This window comes from Sabethes cyaneus, chromosome 3 (assembly GCF_943734655.1).
Source record: "Sabethes cyaneus chromosome 3, idSabCyanKW18_F2, whole genome shotgun sequence".
In the NCBI taxonomy this organism is placed as follows: domain Eukaryota; kingdom Metazoa; phylum Arthropoda; class Insecta; order Diptera; family Culicidae; genus Sabethes; species Sabethes cyaneus.
The window spans coordinates 7,943,955-7,964,873 of NC_071355.1; the positions used below are offsets into that span (position 1 = coordinate 7,943,955).

General features: G+C 39.9%; 1 protein-coding gene across 2 annotated transcripts in view; it reads right to left on the reverse strand.

Moving 5' to 3' along the window:
* LOC128744392 (1-phosphatidylinositol 4,5-bisphosphate phosphodiesterase) overlaps positions 1 to 20,919 on the reverse strand; it is a 185,127-nt gene that overhangs the window by 70,916 nt on the left and 93,292 nt on the right. For both annotated transcript variants that reach the window (XR_008412387.1, XM_053841375.1), the window contains exons 4-5: positions 6,530 to 6,667; positions 5,053 to 5,132 (exon numbers count right to left, since the gene is read on the reverse strand). Coding sequence is in view for 1 of the 2 variants with exons in the window: in XM_053841375.1 (XP_053697350.1) it covers positions 5,053 to 5,132; positions 6,530 to 6,667 (218 nt within the window). In the remaining variant the exon portion in view is untranslated. The remainder of the gene's footprint in view (positions 1 to 5,052; positions 5,133 to 6,529; positions 6,668 to 20,919) is intronic.

The window sequence follows — 20,919 nt, forward strand, 5'->3', positions numbered from 1 at the left end:
GCAGAAATTCGTCGCGAAACTAAAAGGATCGAATATTTGATAACTTTGACGCACATTTGTTAAGATTTTAAAAATTCAGTTGAATGTTCTGTAGAAATAAATAAATAAAAAAAAAAAATAAAAATTAAATATGCTGCCCTCAAATTAACGACATCCCTGGAGGATTTACCGGAGAGTAGAAATTAGATCCGTAGTAGCATGGGCCCCCATAAAGCCCGTCTGATTCTGCCCAATGAATTTTCGCCCAACGAATGCTCTTGCTCTTTAAAATCTCCCAGGTTAACTTCCGTTGCGTCTTCTTCTGTTATACGCTGTTGAGATGCTCATCGAAGAACTGCTTCCAGTTGTCGATCACCTCGCGCTCGTTTGTGATTAGATTCCGTACCCCGTCTTTATACATATCAGGTTTCACCCCACCAGGTTTCAGGTTTGGTTCACCTTCTCGTACAACTTGCGTGTGTCATTAGCCTGAAGTAGTTGTTCCTGCTCTTCACGATCCCTGTCCTTCATCTGGCACTTTTTCCACATCAGGATTGTAGTTAACTCATTTCCCGTACATCGACAATTGGCCATTGCAGGCTTCTTACTGATACTCATACATTGAGACTCCTTTGTTAGCGTTTTACTGCAAAGCACACGAGACGATAGAGCCAGTAGAATTGTTGCACTAACCCCGTGACTGTCCTTTACTCTAATAGCTGTGAAGTCTGTCGATAAAGAAGGGTCAAGTCTTTGAAAAGACGTTCAAGCCCAAGGCATGAGCGAAATTAATTTACTCTTGCTCTCTTAAAGTTCACCTTCCCCAATAAGGAAAGAGCAATCAAATCAAATAAAATCATCAAACCAGATGCAATCAGATTAGTGTTCGACATCGGAACGAAAATTGAAGTCCGATTTCCGGTGCGGTCCGGTCCGGTAAAAAATCGGAACGAATTTTTTAAGTCCGATTTCGTTCCGGTCCGATTTAGCTCTGTGCCGGTTCCGGTCCGATTCCGGTCCGGAAGTCCGAAATTGCCCGGATGCAAAATTTACCAATTTTTTTAAAAAAAGGTAAATGTCAAAGGCAAAGCTTTGAATGTGTGAACCTTCTGTAATTTCTAAACGCTATCCGGCCCCTTGAAATGGATCATATAAAATAATTGACAAATGCGGCACCATTGACTGCTCTTTTTTCGAAAATTTAAACGCATTCCAAAATGGCGCACTTTCAGACATAAAAGTTAGTAATTAATTAAAAAATAGTCTTTCACCTCCTCTAAAATTCAAAAATTGCAATATCGATGCAAAAACGATGGGATAAACGAAGATAATTTTATCAGGTTTATAGAAAATAGCAGTGAGTTTTTTGTGAAATAATAGCGTACCAAAGTTAAAAATTTGATTTCGATAAAAACACAATTGAAGTTTTATGCACTCAGGACACGTTTGATACAAACATCTGTAAGTTTAGAAGTAACCAATAAAATGTTTTCCATTCAATTCTACTATGACTAGGTTGAGCCCGAATCTTACGATCCGGAAAATATAAATGTCTGTTCAGAATTCCGAAAACTGCGGATACATTTCAGTGTTTGCGAAGATGTTTAATCTTTGTATTAGTTCTTTAAGTTCTTCTATTGCATAATACAGCTTTAAGATGTTGTACATAAAAGAGTCATAGCTGGAAACTGAAACAAATAGTTTTATGATCGTATTGGATTTTATTTAACTGAATAAAAACTTCTGGCTGTTTGCAACATTTATGTAGTCTGATTAGACTAAAATGTTGCTTAGAAAATTCTTGATCGATTGCTATCATTAACTCATTTTTTAAAATTTTGCAACTTGGTCCGGTCTAATTTAACACCGACCATATGACAAGCAGTCGAGTTAAGCAGGTGAGTAAAGCAGTCGAATCAAGCAATCGAGTCAAGCAGTTGGGTCGAGCAGCCGAGTCGAACAGTCAAGTCGAGCAGTCAAATCGAGCTGTTCAGTCAAGCAGTCCGGTCGAGCAGTCCAGTCAAGCAGTCGAGTCGAGCAGTCAAGTCGAGCAGTTGAATCGAGTAGTCTAGTCGAGCACTTGAGTCGAGCAGTCGAATCGAATGATTTAGTCAAGCAGTTGGTTCAAGCGGTTAAGTCGAACAGTTGAGTAGAGCAGTTCATTCGTGCAGTCAAGTCGAGCAGTTCATTTGAGCAGTAGAGTCGAGCGGTTGAGTCGAGTAGTTGAGTCGAGTAGTCCAGTTGAGCAGTTGAGTCGAGTAGTCCAGTCGAGCAGTTGAATCGAGCAGTTAAGTCTAGCTGTCGAAGCAACCATAAGTCAAGCAGTTGAGTCGAGCAGTCAAATCGAGCAGTGAAATTAGGCTGTTCAATCAAGCAGTCCAGCCGAGTAGTTGAGTCGAGCAGTCGAGTTGGGCAGTTGAACCGAGTAGTCTAGTCGCGCAGTTGAATCGAGTAGTCTAGTTGAGCAGTTGAGTCGAGCAGTCTAGTCGAGCAGTCGGGTCAAGCGGTTCTGTCGAGCAGTTCAGTCGAGTAGTCCAGTCGAGCAGTTAAGTAGAGCTGTCGAATCAAACAGTTAAGTCAAGCAGTTGAGTCGAGCAGTTGGGTTGAGTGGCTAAGTCGAGCAGTTAAGTCGAGCAGTGAAATCAAGCTGTTCAGTCAAGCAGTCCAGCCGAGTAGTTGATTCGAGCAGTTGAGTCGAGCAATTAAATCGAGTAGTCTAGTCGAGCAGTTGAATCGAGCAAACAGGTTGAGCAGTTGAGACGAGCAGCCGATTCGAATAGTCCAATCGAGTAGTTGAGTCAAGCAGTTCATTCGAGCAGTCGAGTCCAGTTAAGTCGAGTAGTCCAGTCGAGCAGTGGAATCAAGCAGTTGAATCGAGCAGTTGAGTCGAACGTCGAATCGAACAGTCCAGTCGAGCAGTTCAATCATGCAGTTAAGTCGAGCAGTCGGGTCGAGTAGTAAATCCAGCAAATGTGTCAAGCAGTCGAATCGAGTAGTTAAGTCGAGTAGTCGAATCGAGCAGTTCAGTTAAGCAGTCCAGTCGAGCAGTCTAATCGACGAGTCCAGTCGAGCACGAAAGCTACGAAAGCATGACGTCCTGTCAGGGACCTGTTTTTAGTTACCGATAAGCCTCTTATGACGTCCTGTCAGAGAGCTGGTTTTCGGTACAGACATAAGCCTCTTATATAAATAGAAGATTACATAAATAGAAGATTAGCAATTATGAGCATTTTTCAAAATTATCATACAAAGGTTCTCAGAATTTTATGAAATTTTGCATGCGACCACAGTTTATGTTCTTTTTAATGAAAATAAGCTTAAATGCGCGATTTTTTATTTTCTCAGGAAACTTCAAATCAAATTTTCCATTGAAAGTTCTTATGTTGAGCGTCTTAGCAGAATCTCAAATACGAGTCAAGTTAGCAATTTTTAGTAGAATAAAACGGAAAACCTTCCTAACTTGACACAAATTTTCCAGTTTTCTCGGAAATCACTTGCTTCAAAAGTTTATAACTCTTGAACAATTTGTTTTATTAAACGGCAAAAAAATTCTCAGCCGCTTAGCAATAATACCAGTTGGAAAAAGTTTGTCCCAAAATTTTCCACGATGGTGGAAAACTCCTGTAGGAAATTAAAATCACTGCAGTGAAATTTTTGACACTACCAGACAAATGAATTATCAAATAAGAAGAAAATATGTATTTCAAAATTTTCTAAGACTCAGCACATGCGCTTTCCAACATTTCCTTAGAATTCGGAAAATTTCTGGTGAAGTTTCCTGGGAAAATAGGATAACATATTGTTTTCATTAAAAAGTTCATATCCTATGCTCGTAAGCAAAATAACATGAAAATCTGAGACTCTTCGACCCAAACCAATACGATAATTTTGAAAAATCCGATGAAACTATTGAGTTATCTTTCATATTGGACCAAAATCGGCGTGAAAATCGGCTACCTATGGCATTACCGAGAAGATGAAGTGCCGTAATTACATAACTTTTAAAATGAGTTCTTTGAAATTAAATTTTGAGCGATCAAAAGGCACGAACCGATGCTGAGAAGCGTTCGGTTTCAAGACCCAAACATATTTGCAAATTTTTCGTTTTGGAGCTTTTCCGGACTTTCAACGGAATACCCGGTCCGGTTCGGTTCCGGAACGCTTCGTTCCGGTTCCGGTCCGATAAAAAATCGGACTCGAAAATTTCGTTCCGATTGGGCTTCGGACCGGGTATCGGACCGGACTTTCCGGACTTTACTCGGTCCGATGTCGATCACTGAATCAGATGAATCTTGTTTCACATCAGAAAAATTTAAAACTGATAGGCGAATTGCTTATGTGCTGATGTTTTTGTGATGTTTAAAGTGATTACAGAAAACGAACTTAAAACAGTACATGCAACATGCAACGAGAAATATAACTAGAACAAAATTATCCTGAGTATGGAAGTAGAAACTTTTCACAATTATTTCGGGACGCAAAATATTCACTACGCGTCGACGATAACGTCATGAATGGAATGATTGAAAATTGTAAGGACAACTGAGTGTGCGTAGCTGTATTTTTACATTTTTTCAACGAATATTTTGTGTTGCGAAAAATTTGTGTTTTATAGTAGAAATTGACAGTAAATTTTTTTCTACCTCGAGCATGAAATAGAAATATGTTTTAAAATTAACGAATACTAGCCTTATTAGTCTTTTCTCAAATTTAATATTCACGTATATTAGAGCTCAGTTTCGACTTTCATAAAACCGAAAGTTAAACATAATACTGCGGAAAAAATGTTGTTCCCTTCCAACGGATACGTGCAGTACTCTTGATGATCCTTTGTATATCGCTAATCGTCGGTTCAACAAAATGAGCAAATTTGCAAAGCCAGCATTCGTCACAAAACAGAACAAAGTTAGAAACATGCAAAATGCAAACAACGAACAGAATGGTGCGTACACGCAGCAAAAAAGGACAAAAACAACGTAGATAACCTTCACCATAGCAGACGCGGTGGAAAACATGCAAGTATGCTGCCAATCCCGGCTTAAGGTATAATAATAGTAGGAGTGAGAAACTTACTGCTTCTTGAGCGCAGTCATGGGGCAAAAATTGTTCGCTTTGCCATTGTGGGTAATTTTCCGCAGTCCATCAACCCAGATCTAAAGCCACCGGAGAACATGAGAGAAAAAAAAGCAGTTCAAAGAAATATTACTTCGGCAAATACTTTGCATTTTTCAGTGTAGTAGGGAAAAAAAAGGAAATTTTATGATTTTTTTTTTCTCTTTTCATCGTCTCTCAGTATGATGGTTTCATGTTTTATCACATTCGCGTTGCTGGTCCCGGGGAGTTCGGTTTAATACCGTCTAATCCTGAGCGGCAGCAGTAACCTGGTACGGTGTCATCAACACCGCACCGTTTCCATCACAGCCGGTGGGTGGCGGCTAATTTTGATCTTAATCGAATTCTCGCTCAAAGTCGGTCACATTGTTTTCCGGAAGCTGCTTCCCTCTTCCTGTCGTCCGTCAGTCAGCGGAGAGGTTATGCGGCAGGGGCCGCAAGCCGCCTGTCACCATTATCGTCACCATCATCATCATCTGTCCGGTTGATTGATTCTCCTGTACAGGCGGCGGCAGCAGCAACAGCAGCAGGGAGGCAGATCGACGATATATGAGAAACGCTTAACCAATTGATGCGCGTGAAAGCGTGTCAACAGCAGCGGGCGCTCCTCTGATGTTGTTTCCGGAGCCTGCCACCAGTGTGACCTCCTCATCCGGAAGCCGACCCGGAGCGAGCAGATAATCTTTGCACACCAACCAGCAGCCAGCCAGCCAAGCCCAGGCTGGTTGATGATGTTTTTACGGTGGCTGAGGTAACATTGCGAGATTTTGTGATAGGAAATTTCGATCCGGCTCAACATCGCTGGCTGGTTGCAATGTCTAACTAACAAGATGATTCTGCGGTTTCTAAAAAGATAATCTTGTTCGTTCGTTTTTTCTGAGAATGAAGTTTTCGACAGTTTCACCCCCCCCGTCAATAGGAAGGGAGAGAACGAGCAAAAAATCTCATGTTCACACCAACTGCTGGTGCTGCCGCCGCCGCCGCCGCCGGTGACACGTAATATCCTGTGGCAGGTAATTTGTTCGGTGATCCTTGAAACGGGTGTTTGTTTGCTCCGTGTGCATCGATACCAGGTTTTTATGGAAGGAGATGCAACCAGCGTTGTGAATTTCATAACCATATTTCAACTGCGACTAAAAAGCTTTGCTTAACATTTTCTGAATGGTTTGAATTTAACATTCAATGTGGTGACATTCTCAAAGCCATTAAACTATTCAAATCGACTGCTATTCACTGGTAGCACCGACTTAGTCTACAAATGCAACTACCAGTCTAAAACCCAATCAAACCGCTCAATTAGTGTCCGTTGCACAGCCTTTTTCCCTCGATGTCTTTTTAGTTCACTGCGGAAGCCCGATTACCCGATTGGTCCCCTGAGCCGGTACCGCACACCGGGCAGCTTCATTAAATCAATTCAATATCGGAATTCAAAACCTACCTTGGCAGTGGCCGCATCCGGGCAGACCACGTGCTGCATGTTGATGTTGATGTAATCTGTGCCGGAGCAGATGGTTAGTGATTTTTCCTCCACGTTGTCTCCGTGCTTGTTGACCAGTTGATTGAACAGTTTCATTTCCTGTCGGCACCACCGGCAAGATCGGGAAAGAAAGTAAGAAAGAAGGAAAGTATGACGGTTAAAGCGAAAGAAAAATATTAGACCATAGTATTATGCTTGTTAAATTTCTCGTTCATTCTCTGTGTTCCTCTGTGTAGAGGTAATAAAAGCGATTCATTCTTTGGCGGAAGCTTTAGCGTACTCGATTCAAAGGACATTTTAAAATAGTAGCATAATAAAAGTATTCATTGATTTCTCCTCCACAGGACACAGGACGGACTGGGCCACTTCTGAAAAACTTTACATTCCTCCAACATTACAGACCCTTTGCAAAATATGGAATTTTCACCGTTTCAGCCCGTGACAATCTAACTCAGAAAATGTTTAACTGCAAGTTATTTTTTTTTGTAGGAGCCCTGCTAGATTTCACTCAAAAACATCACTAAAAACTACTGACTACTTGGAGTTAAATTTTAAATTGTAGCTAATATATTCTATCCGTTAGCTGTTTTCCAAATTCGTCGTTGTTGCTGGAATTGATAAGAGCAAAAGCTTTTTGTCTTTATTTTCAACAACTTTTTGACAGTTGATTTCGGGTTTTCACGCATGTGGTAAACATGCTATCAGATCTTAGCGGTTCGGCTTTTCTTTTTACATTTCTTCGCAAATTCAACACTTTTTTAGATTCACCAAAAAAGCTCGGCTCAGCTTAGCTTAGCTTAGGTAGACGTAGTTGCTTGCACTCCATGGTTGGTCGAACTAGTAAGATTCACAAAGAACCAATTGAATGGTGCAACTTCTACCGATTCACTACTTTAAAAATTGACCAACAACTACGCCCGCCACGTCCAAGAGGCTGCACTACATGGGAAAATTCCTTCCTTTTCCGATTAGTCCGATATTTGTTGTTTGGGCCAAATCACGCAAGTAACGTATCTGGGGGCCCGGCCACCACGATACGGGACTCAAATAACCGGCTCTCCACCTGAGACAAATATCATTGTAAATTACCGCATGCCATTAGTTTACCTGTTCAATAATACAAACTAGGATACGGGAGGGCATTTTCAGCCCATTAAGCGGTAGCCTAAACAATATTCAGGAATTACGTTGAAACTAAATTCATTCGAGACAAGATTTTTATACCAGTTGATGGAATAATATTTACTGAATATCGGCATGTATTTTGGTCTTAATGAAACGCTACTGAATTTGAGTTATAGTCGCGAGAAATGATGAAGTCGCTGCGGCTAAATTGGGCCCATTTTCTATAGTGGTGCCTGTGTTTTTTTGAATCCGACCGGCCGAAATAGCCCTGTGCAGGCTAGGCAGGATCAGATGCTTTTCAAAAACAGATCAAAAGAGAGACCGATGGATAACGTGTCGGTATTGCCTAGATACCGGCTCATTGAAGATAACTAGTTTTGCATTGACAACAGCATACTGCTGGCGCTAGTGTATCATTGAGTCGTACATATACACTAGCACTAGAAGCAAGTGGATGTCACTCAAATACTAGTTATGTCAACACGATAGAAGAGTTTCAGGCGCAACTTCGTCACATGTTGGTAGTAGTGTATAACGTGACAAAATCTCCCCGTCCCAACAGGTCGAAGATTCTTTGCGACGATTGAACCTAGACCAATTTGTTATCTGTGCTTGGGAAGTACGCCAAAAAGAGTGACTAAGTCTCACCGTCCCACTATGGGGCAGAACTCGAAAAAGCTCGGACAAAACCTCAAAATTTTTATTTGAGTTATTCTGTCAAACTTAATATGTTTGTTCGATTTAATCGACGTTTTTCGGCGAAATATAACTTATTTCGCCGAAAAACGTCGATTAAATCGAACAAACATTGTGGTGGCGGCGATTATCTGAAATCAACAAACTTAATATTCTACGTATAGTTGACATACAATCTATAAGAAATATGCATAAATTGTTTTATTAAGTGTTTTTTCAATAGGCATTAAGGGGCCATCCATATACCACGTGGACGGCTTAGAGGGGGTGGGGGGTATGAAAATGTCCACGCTAGTCCACGGAAGGGGAGGAGGGGGTGTGGAAAATGTCCACGTGGACAAGTTTTTTTTCCTACAAAAAATAGAAATTAGAAACAGCAATGTTGAATTAATTCTACATAGCATTAACCATTGATCAGTGATTGTTTTTGAGCTCAAATAAAGTTTTATCTTCTGAGGCATATGTTGACCTAAACACATGAACCCAGTATTACGAGGGCACATATCTGGCATAAATCTTATCGAAAAGATTAAGCCTGCGTTAGTACACATGTTGATTGCCGAGCCTAACATTTGACTTAATGCAGTAATAAAGATATTATTATTGTTTTACAATCCTTGCACCCTTATGAAAATGATAAAGGTAACGGAAGAATCCAAGAATATTCACCAGTCACGTGACTCATTTATCATTTAAGTCGCGCTTGTACCAAATGTGGACTGTATTTGCCTCAAAATCAAATGCAAGGGCATCCATGGGCAACGTATTTCCAAAACGATTCGTCTCCAGAAAATTTTATGAATCACATCGCATCGGAAAGGTCTTGTGTTGTGTTGAAGTAGACAGCCAAGCTGAAGCGCTGAATCGTCAAGCGACAGTCAAACTGAAACGGACTTTCTTGCAGTCGATAATAATTTGCACTAGTGTAGCAATTAGGGTCATTAAATTAGTTTGTTCCTGTAGTTTCGATAAGTTTAGCGATTAAAGCATGTGCCACTAGAAATTAGGGCTAGTTGGCTACGCATACGCAATGCATATTGCGTACAAGTTAGCCGAGTTTTCTCTTTCCTAGAGCCGCTCATTCGCTATTCGCAAAACTCAAATTTCGAAGCACGAAGCGTAGAGTTCCTTGCCATGTTCTTCTTCAAATTAGCCCGAAGAAAGTTCAATAAACTCTGGGAAATGAAATGGTTAGATGCATAAAACCAAAGGGAAAAAGAGAGATTTGGGGAGCAAATAGCGGACTGAATAGGTGGCCGTATTTCGGCAGGCTACACTAGACAAGATCACAAGAGTTAAGGTTCTAACACCTTGCATACGGATTTTAATACGCTGCGGAAAATTGACGGGAAATCCAAGGAAAAACTCAAATTTCCGCAACGACTGAAAATCCGTATCATTGTGTTGGGGCCTTTAGACTGAAGCTTACTTTCACGTAAGCTTTTTCGATAAATCTTCTATACCTATAAAGAAGGATTTCTGTCTGTCTGTCTGTCTGTCTGTCCTGTGTTCCTTATAGAATCAAAAACTACTGAACCAATCGGCGTGAAAATTTGCATGTAGAGGTTTTTGGGGCCAGGAAAGGTTTTAGTGATGGTTAGAGACCCCTCCCCCCACTAAGAGGGGGGGCTCCCATACAAATGAAACACAAATTTCTGCGTAACTCGAGAACTAATCAAGCAAATAGAACCAAATTTGGCATGTGGGTGTTTTCGGTGACAAGAATTTATTCTAGGGTAATTTGAGACCCCTCTCCTCTTTATAAGGGGAATTATAACTCCTCTCCCCTTTAAGAGGGGGGGTTTCCATACAAATTTCCTCATAACTCGAGAACTAATCAAGCAAATGGAACCAAATTTGGCATGTGAAAGTTTTCGAGGGCAAGAAAATTTTCTATGTTGAATTAGGACCCCTCCTCACTTTAAGAGGGGGGGGCTCCTGTACAAATGAAATACAAATTTCCCCATAACTCGAGAACTAATCAAGCAAATGGAACCATATTTGGCATGTGGGTGTTTTTGGAGGCAACCATTTTTCCCATTATGAATTAGGACTTCTTACCTTTTTAGGAGGGGGGGGGGGCTCCCATTCAAACGAAATACAAATTTGCTCATAACTTTAGAACTAATCAAGCAAATGTAAAGTGGCCCACCGTTTTTCAAGCAGAAGTATATGCCATATACATCTGTGCGACAATATGCTTGAAACGAAAGTACAGGCATGCGAAAATCGGTATCTTCACGGACAGCCAAGCAGCACTACTGGCTCTCAAGTCCGTCAAATGCGTGTCCAAATTAGTTTGGGAGTGCAGCACAGCATTGAGGGAACTCTCCCGCCAAAACAAAGTTTTATTACTTTGGGTGCCCGGTCACTGCGGAATCGAGGGCAATGAATTTGCTGACAACCTAGCAAGACAAGGATCAGCTCAGCAATTTATTGGTCCTGAACCGTTTCTGGGCACCTCCACATCCGCCGTGAAAGGCGAACTGATGACATGGGAAAAACTAGAAATAGCATCCCGTTGGAATCAAACACAGGGTTGTAGACAAGCTAAACAGTTTATCTACCCAAACCCTGCAGTAGCTAAAAAACTACTCCATTTAACTTGTAGTGAACTACGCACGATCACGGGACTCCTAACAGGACACAGCCCCGCTCTTTATCATTTAAAGAATATCGGCAAGGTATCATCTGACACTTGCCGCTTTTGTAGCTCTGAACCTGAAAGTTCAGCGCATCTGCTCTGCTATTGCGGAGCTCTTGCATTATCAAGGCACAACTTCTTAGGAAGTTTCCTTCTTACTCCATATCAGGTATGGAGCCTAAATCCCAAAACGGTCATTGGCTTTATAAACCATGTAGTACCGAATTGGGGCACAGGATTACAACGATTCCGCTCAACTCCATCAATGGGTATGAGCGATCCGTAAACTGTGTACAGCAATCGGGGCCTGCCACAAAAGACGATCATTAAGACTGTCGCAGTGGCCTTTTAACCCAATGCCCTTCTGGCATACAAAAAAAATCAGAGGGGTTGTGTACAAGACACGACCGCATATACAGGTGACGTAGGACTACGTAAATCTCTTTGTAGTGGCATGTATTCATGCTTGTAATCATTCGATTCTTCATGTATACATGCTATATGCAACATATATACATGCTACATGCGTTGTATGTAACATTTAATTTATCAAAGTAGTAACATTGCATATTACTGTAGCACATTTTTCCAACACAGATATCAAGTTCGCCGAGGTTTAATCGTCTCGCAGTAAAGAATTTGCGATCTGTTGGGACAACGAACTTGTGTCATTTTTTCTGGCACACTTCCCTAACACAGACATCAAATTGGACTAGGTTTAATCGCGTTCGTAAGAAATCTGTTGGCACGAGGGGGTTTTGTTACTCTTTCTGGCGTACTTCCCAAGCAAGGACATCAAAATGGTCTAGGTTGAACCACGGTGTTAAGAAATCTTGTTGAAATGAGGAAACTTGGTCACTTGTTTTGGCTTACTTCCCAAGCACAGATATCAAATTGGTATAGGTTTAGATCATCATAAAGAATCTTCCAACCAATCACGAAGCGAGAATTCTGGTAAAACATAGGTTCATTATTTTCAATTTTTCAATAGTTCAACATCAAGAATCCATACTTTTCTTCATTTGACCCAAATCTTAGAAGATTTTCCGATCGATTGGTGTAAGAATATTGAAAATCGATCGGAAAACCGCTGAGCTATTAGCGCTCAAAACCTTTCATTTTTCGTGACGCTCGCATTTTTCGATTTTTTGGAATGACACCCTATCTCAAAACTTGCCGTAAGACGTAGTCCTACGTCAAAAAAAAAAAAAAGCAAATGGAACCAAATTTGGCATGTGAGAGTTTTAGATGGCAGAATTTTTTTTCTGTGGTGTATTACGACCCCTTTCCCTTTTAAGAGGGTGGGCTCCCATACAAATGAAATAAAAATTTCCTTATAATTTGAGTAATAATCAAGCAAATGGAACCAAATTTAGCATGTAGGAGATTTTTGAGTCTTGAATTTATTTTATGATAGTTAGAGACCTCTCACCCCTGTGGTAGGGGGATATGGACTCTCATACAAATAAAACAGAAATTTTTGCGAAACTCAAAAACTAATCCAACTCGAGAAATTCGAGACTCTTCCATAAAACATTAATCAATAACAAGACCACAAAAACTATCTATAGTAACACTAGATCATTCAGGACGAGCCGGTCACGAGTGTTGCCGGTGACCCGCCGTCGGAAGCGCCGCCCACTGGGGGGCTTGCAAAACTCGAGATAGTGACAAAGATCATCCGAGATTCATGATTTATGTACAACACAGGTTAATTTGTGGCAATACGAAGTTTGTCGGGTCAGCTAGTACTGCATAAATCAAGTTGAAAACAAAATTTAGTACAATGCATTCCTGTTTCATTAAATTTGACATAAGAAAAAAAATGTCCACGTGGACAAACAGGGGAGGGGGGTGGGGGTGGAGCCAATGTCCACGCTTGTCCATGGAGGGGGACGGGGGGGTTGAAAATTGGTATTTTTCTGTCCACGTGGTATCTGGATGGCCCCTAAAGAAGATGAAACACAGTGTCTTTATCTTTTGTCCAATGCTGGAAGGGGGAGGTGGAAGGTTCGACCCATGCACCTTCCAGCATTGGACAAAAGATAGGAGTCACAACGACAACTTGTTAAGCATAGCTACCTATTACCCCCCCCCCTTCCTTTCCACCCTTCCCCTTCATTCCCGGAAAAAAATCCTTCTTCATTACTTTCCCTTACCGTCCCTTCATCAATTGTAGAATCGGTTGGGTGTTTAGCGTTACGAGTTCAAAATAATGCATAGAAAGGTCCACAAATGGTTGATTTACCCTATACCAGGATAATAATACTAAATTACTCTTGATATACAGATTGTGATAATTTGTATAGGAGGTCGTCCGACTACCAATTTCGACTACACACTGAAAAAAATGGGTTTGAGTATTTAAAATATTTATAACTTGATTCCCGTAAGTCCTACAATATTGGTATGTTCAGTAACTTTACGTAACTTTACAGGATAAACAACTTTTCTGAAGGCACAATATTTCTAAAGTCATTATTTAAAAAGTTAGATCTCAACGCCATCTATAGGAATAAAAATACAACTACTTAAAATTTACAAAAAGATGAAAATTTTTATAACAAACAATGTTGCTGAAGACAATAAAGCTCTACGAAGCATATGAAAGAAGTTATGAGGTTTTGTCCGAGCGCCGGGTCAATCTGTCCCACTGTGCGGTGTAAAAATAGGCAGACGAGAGGATGCGATGATAATGAACAAAGCGTGATGGGTGACAGGCAGTAGCAGACGATAATCATATCCCTTTAGTTCCTTCAAGCAGCTTGTTATTTCTACAATGCATCTGGGGAATCCATATCTCCCCGAATACACTTCATAACATAGGTAGACAAGTGAGAGGCGGAAGTGGCGCTGCAGGTGGCGACGAAAAGAAAATTAAATTTTCGGTACATTTATCACAAAATCAGTTTCAAAGATAAAATTTGACTTTGTTTTTTTTTTTTGAAAAATCTCGCAAACAAAAAAAAATTTTTTTCAAGCAATCTTGAAACCTACAAAATTTATCTACAGTGTCGAAAAAAGTCAAAATTTTCACAGGTATTTTTTCTGGCCGTAGGGCAAAATGTAGCCCCGCCCGGCCATCAAGTTCATTATTACCTATTAGAAATGGGTGTTTATCTAAATTTAACTAAACGTTAAGCGCACCGGCGCAACAGGTTTTTTTTTTCAAAAGTCTGCCTGGAAGGGTAGTAAGGGTAGTGCTTACCTAAAACAGTTTACTATAAAATAATCAGAGCAATGAAAAGCGCCAGCATAGTGAGTCTCAAGCCAGTAGTGTTTGGTGCTGTTTTATAAAATACCAATACTGTTGTTGTTTTAACGTGTTAATACAATTCAAATACGTTCTACCATTTGGGTGAGTAATTTTGTCGAATAAATGACTTTATTTTTCATTTAATTCTAGTAGTTACTGTGTAGCAGGGCACAGACTGGTAAAATTAAACGAAAAACGGTCAAAACGCTGAAAAATAACTCTTTTGATGCTTCTGTTGTTTCAGATTCATTGTTTCGAAACTCTAGTGTTACAGGATGGCATCTGTTTATAATATCGATCAGGTCGAACCGGTTCAAAGCTGTCGTGACGATCAAAAATTACTTTCCATTTGTAGCACTAACGATACCGAATTTGAATATGAAATGATAGGTGATAATGAATCGATAGAGATTCTGACTGAGCCGGGAGACGGCACGGATGATTCCTCAGATTTCGATGCGAATATTTTCGGTTGCGGACAACCAGAAGATACTGACGATACTGACACTGGAAGAACCGACGCTGCAACCGGTGAAGGCAGCGTAGATATTGCAGAAGAAATGGTCAAATTGATCATTAATCCTGAGAAAGATGTTCACACGAATAAACAGGAAGCTAGCAATGATGTTAAAAATCAAGCGGAAGAAAAAGCAAGAGGTCAAAACCTGCACGAAGTTACAGTACCAGCAGGTGATTATTCTGTCGATGTAGAGGTACATCCTTCTACTAAAGGGAACACCGAAGATAGCCCACTCCAAGCCGAAAGTGATAATCATGAAGGTACAACTGTGGAACCTGTACAATCGAATGCTGCGACTCTACGACCCAGAGACGCACAGAATCAAGAAAATAAGGACGATAAATTTAAACCGGAAGACACTATGTTGCCGAATGCACATTCTGTCATTTCGAAGGTTATTGAATCGAACACAAAGTATGGAGTACTGCTAAAATGTCTTGATGAGAGCGTCATCCCTTGGTATGGCCGGCAGTATATCATACTAGAAGCTCCAATGAACAAGAGGATCGACCAGTTGGGGTTTACCGCACGGCTCTCTTTCTGCAATTTAGATATTAAACTGCACAACGAAGGGTGCTTGATGGCGACAGATGACAACTTTCTGGCCAAAGTACGAATCCTCGACACGAAACTTGTGGTTCAAACTAACGATTTTGCTACAGCGAAAACAGTTCTTCTTGAGCAGCTTCGGATTGTTGACGTTTTGCAGGATGATTTGATGTCTGAGAAACAGGCTCGGGAAAAACGGGTTCTTCAGGCGGTCCAAACAGCCTTAGACCATTTTTCAAAAAATGAAGAGTTAACGGTGGATTGTATTCAGTTGACTTATATGATAAACACTCATGGCAGATTAGATTTTGTCAAATTCTGTGAAAAGATAACAAATAACCGCTTTGTAAGCCAAGTACTATGTCTGACGGCAGTATTATTTTTGCTTGCAGAAGATCGATATAACGCAAGAAGTAAGATACTAGCACGTTTCGATTATCGTCAACTAGCCCGAAACAGTGTCGATTGGCTAGCTCAATTGCGTACTATGCTGAATAAACATGTAACAGCCTATAGGGAACAATTACTGGAAAAAGCCCCAACCAGTTTATATCCAGCTCTCAGCAGTATTAGCAACGACCGAATTGTGTTCGTTCAAAAGAGTGATGTTAAATTATTCTCTGATTTGGCAGGAGTTTTGGATGAAAAAATGTTCCAGAAGCCTTTGGTTGATCTTGCCGCTCATTGGATCTATCATTTTCTAGCGACGAAAATTGAAAAGCTTCTTTCAATTGAACCCCAAATCAATCCAATCTTTTTCTTTTTGGCCAAAAGTTTGGAAGATTTGATAGTTGAAATCAGCAGCAGAACAAATCATACTATTGAGGAACTACTAATTAGTGACCATTCCGGATGGTTTCCGATCAAAAAGATCACTTGGAAATCGGAAAATGTCTTAACACGGTGCATTGAGCGAGAATATTTTTTCATTTTCAAACTCTTGAAACATTTCGACTTGGGTTCCTGTTATGAAAAGAAGCCGTTCGAATACGACATCAAGCTTTTTGAAGGACAAAAGCAACAGCCAATCTGGAAGAAACTTGTGAAGGATACAAAGAAGTTTTTCCATCTCGCGAAAGCAAGTGGCAATTCACCTAAAACATATGATGAGAAGTATGTCTGGTATTATCTACTCGACGATGTTTTGCATCACGTTCTGCCAGCTGAGTGTAAGCTCGATAGTTTCGAACAAGTCTTCCGAGCTTATATCGAATTTTTAAATAAGGCTGGTCACGATCAGTTGGAGACACTTCGCGTTATTACTCATAATACGGTTCGTTTCATTGTACAAACTATACCGTACGTGGCACAAAAAGATAGCTCTTCGATTGACGGGCAAATACTGCAAAAACAGCTTGACCTAATCAATGCAAAATCTCTTCAACGTTCTCTCAGTTCAAACAACTTCCGAGATTTAGTGGATGTATTCAACATTTATTGGAAAAACAGGGCCGATTTCATAGCTGGCCTTCCGCGTAAAATCGACCTTCCAGAGATGATGTCATTGAAGACGAATTTGCTAGAAATTGTATCACTTGCGATGGAGAAAAATGTTTCTCCGGAAGCAACGGTATCCTTCCTCCGAACGTATAGTGATTTGCTGGCGGATTTGAACGAAGTTGAATTTGATTGGTACATTAAGGGCTTCCCTGAGGTTAATATGGACCTGATGGTTAATCTGAAAATAATCACATTAATTAATAACAAATGGGCTAGTACAATCAATCAAACCTATTCTGTCGTAGCAGTGGAAAAGTTTACTGAAGCAGTGAAGATGTTTTTTGTCAATTATCCCTACCCAAAGCATTATATCCTCGAAATATTGCTCACTCTGATGTCGTACATAAAAAATCAGCTGCAGAAAACATGTTGGACCTCAGGCGGTCGGCTATCCGAAGCGGTACAAATTAGCACAACCAACGAACTGATCGTTGCCGTGCGAAACTCGTTCGTTTACCTGAAGGAACAACCCGAATATGTGTCGTTTGAGACGTTCCTCGCTGAACGGATTAATCCCTTTGCGAGTGCGACTGCTAACAGTAGCTCCCATCGTGACTTTACAAATCGAATCTATCTGATCAAGGAGTCGTTTTGGTACATTCGAAAGCAAAACGAAATCGACATCGATAAAGGATTGGAGTTGTTCGCAGACTTGAATGCAGGATACGAAACGGAAGTGCTGCGTTCGGCATACCAGAAATATGCGGATTTTTTTGAACGGTTCATGGGGATGTGTCGTGATGGTATGTATTTTTACTGTTTTATTCTAGCCTTCTGTTATCTAATGTTTTGTCTTATTAGTTTCAGAATATACTGCACAAGCAACCAACATTGCAAACAAAGTTAAAGAAATTACCTTCGTGAAACCACACCAGACTTGGAACAGTTCCGACAAATTAGAAAAAATACCGGAAATTCTGGCAGGACTGGCGGTTGTGTGGTCAATTCTAGTATCCAAAGATGTGTCCAGTAGTGGAAAGTATTTAACACCGCATTGCATTCAAATTTTATGCATTTTAAGATTGTTCAGCGTTGATCGGGCGGCGGATGGCCTAGTTAACCATCTGTCGCAGGTTCTGACTGGCCAGGGAAAATCGCTGGTGCTAGGTTTGACTGCTGCTTTATTAGCCTTAACCGGCCACAAAGCTCGTATAGTGTGCTACAACGAATACCTAGTGACGAGAGATCGGCAGGACTTCCAACATTTTATTTCGCTCTTTGATTTGGGCGATTCAATCGTGTACAGCACTTTTGATGACATGGCGAATGATCTGATTGCTCCTGTTGTCAACGGCGAGTGCATGGGACTACGAGATTTAGTAAGAAATATGCTTTTGGGTAACGAACAACCAAACCGAAATGAATTTGTTGCTGAAGATATGCGTAAATCGGTTCTTCTAATTGATGAAGTGGATGTTTTTTTCACTCCTCAGTTCTATGGCAATGAGTACCGGGCTGGTTGTCGGCTCATGCTATCAGGATTGGATTTAATACAACAGGAAATATGGAACATTGTATCTCAACGCGAATGTAGAGACGTCAATAAGATCATAAAAGCTATCTATTCTTACGTCGATTCGGAGGAAATGAAAAAAGAAGAACAGTTCCATAAGTTTATTGCCAATGAAAAACACTACAAAATTCTCGTGTGGCGTGATGAAAAATTAGATACTGAAAGGTACACCAATAGACAACTTTTCGATGAACATCTGAAAAAAATGATTAACTGTGCTTTGGAGGTGTCCTTGCCGGCAAATAAATGGGATAACTACAAACTCAGTGCACGAGGTACCATCCTTCATAGGAGCAGAGGCAAATTCGTAAATACCACAGTAACTTATTATATGGTATTCAATTATTTCCGTCTTCGCGGTTCTAATTTTAGTACTGTGGTAGAAAACGAAATCAACTACGGTTACCTTGACCTAGGTTGTGGCACAATATCTTACACAAACCTTCCGAAAAGTTACCCACTGATTTTGGGTGTTTCTGGTACACTCGCTGATCTCAACCAGTACGAAAAACAGTCAATTAATAACCTGTACGAAATCAATGAAATGTCCCTCATGCCGACTTATTTTGGTGGTTCAAATCTTGGGTTCGACCAGTCACAAGATGTTCGTATTTTACCTAGTGTTTCGGAGTGGAAGACTGAAATCTTTGCCCGAGTGAATACCCTACTTGGGGCTCATAGATCGGTGCTTGTGTTCTTCGAATCCGATGTGCAGTTGAATAGTTTCCACGATGAATACTGCAGCCAGTTCGATAGGCTCAATGTCCTGACGGAGAATACGGAACCGGCATTAATGAATCAGTTCATCGACGAGGCGGGCGTGGCCAAAACCATTACCTTGGCAACATCCGGCATGGGACGTGGCGTCGACTACAAGTCCAGTGTTGCGATCGAAAAGTACGGCGGGCTGCATGTAATTCAGACGTTTTTCTCTCTCGATGTCAAGGAAGAAAGACAAATTAAAGGCCGAACTGCTAGGAAAGACAACCACGGCAGCTACGAATTAATAATTTGCAAATCGCATCTGGATAGTGCCGATTTCTGTGGCGATAGTTTGACCTACGATAGTCTGCACGAGGCACGACTGGGCCGAGGTTTGAAGGATAATGAGCGAACTTTGAAATCCATCAATGACTGTCAACCGAATCACGATACAACAATGACTTATATGAAATCGTTCTTCCATTCCTACAGACAAGTAATGTTAGAGATATCGAATTTATCGTAAGGTTCCACATGAAAAAATACACTCAAGTCTTTTTTTTACACAGTTTGAATTAACGCGGTTTTTTACAAGGTTTTCTATTACGCGAAAAAAAAAAAGATTTGAACATATTATATATTTGTGTTAAAATTTATTTTAAAACTTAAAATTAAGGTATAAAAATAAAGTTTTTGTAATAAAACGTTATATTATTGTGCAATTCGTGATTTTTACTTTTACTTCATAATAGCATCGAAAACTTGCTTAGTTAGAATACTAATTGAAACGTTAGGCACTATAAAAGTTTTATAAGATTTATAATAGAACTAGAAGATTTATTGTGACATCAAGGTCCAATTTGTATTGTTACGCCAGTAGCATAGCCAATTGGATTAATAATGATTGTATAAGAAATCATACTAAAATTATTTCAAAATGGCTTTAATAATTTCATTAGCAATCATAAAACCATTCTCACCGCAAATAGGTATTTGTTATAAAATTGTTCGTTAGCTGCATATGCGTCGAAAGATTGTTATGGTGGATTTAATAAACCTATTTTGAATTGCAATTGTTTATATAATCACTATTAAACCAATTTGTTGTGGAACTTATAAACAAAAATCTATATTTTATGCTGGGCCATATTTACATTCCCGTATTTTTTCTTAGACCTGAAATAAAAATCTTAGCTATTTCATCCGCGCAAGGCAAGAGATATGGCAAAGTAAAGTTATTATCAATGTGTTTTCATGTCATAGAATGCAACTAGAAAAATTTAGCAAGAAATTGAAATCGAATCCATTTATTCTGTTGAAAAACTGGGGTCCAAAATTGGCACCGTTTCGATGGCGCGTTCGTTCTAAGCACGTACCATCCCTATATGCACGACAAAATTCCATGCGCATATGCTTAACAATTTCGAAAACTGCTGAAAATTTTCTATTTATCCATTCAGATAGAATTTTTCTTCTAATTTTATTTTGCTTCTTATGTCTCTGGAAATATTAGGTTAGGAAAGGCAATTAGATCTTTCATTTGATATTAAGATCATCGAAATCGGTTCAGCCATGTTCGAGCAAAGTAAGCGTGATTCCAATACCTATATGCCACGTCTTAAAAGATAGGCAAAAATAGAGAACGAAAAAAAGAATATTGAAGAAAATAGAAAATAGCAAATAGGAATATGGAAAATAGAAAACCGAAAATGGAAAACTTAAATTAGAAAATAGAAAATGAAAAAATGGAATTTGAAAAATAGTCTTCTAAATTACTTTTCCAGTGAATAAAAACTGAAGTTATGCTAAGTGTTGATTTTATAAATGTCAAAACCGTTAAGTGTCC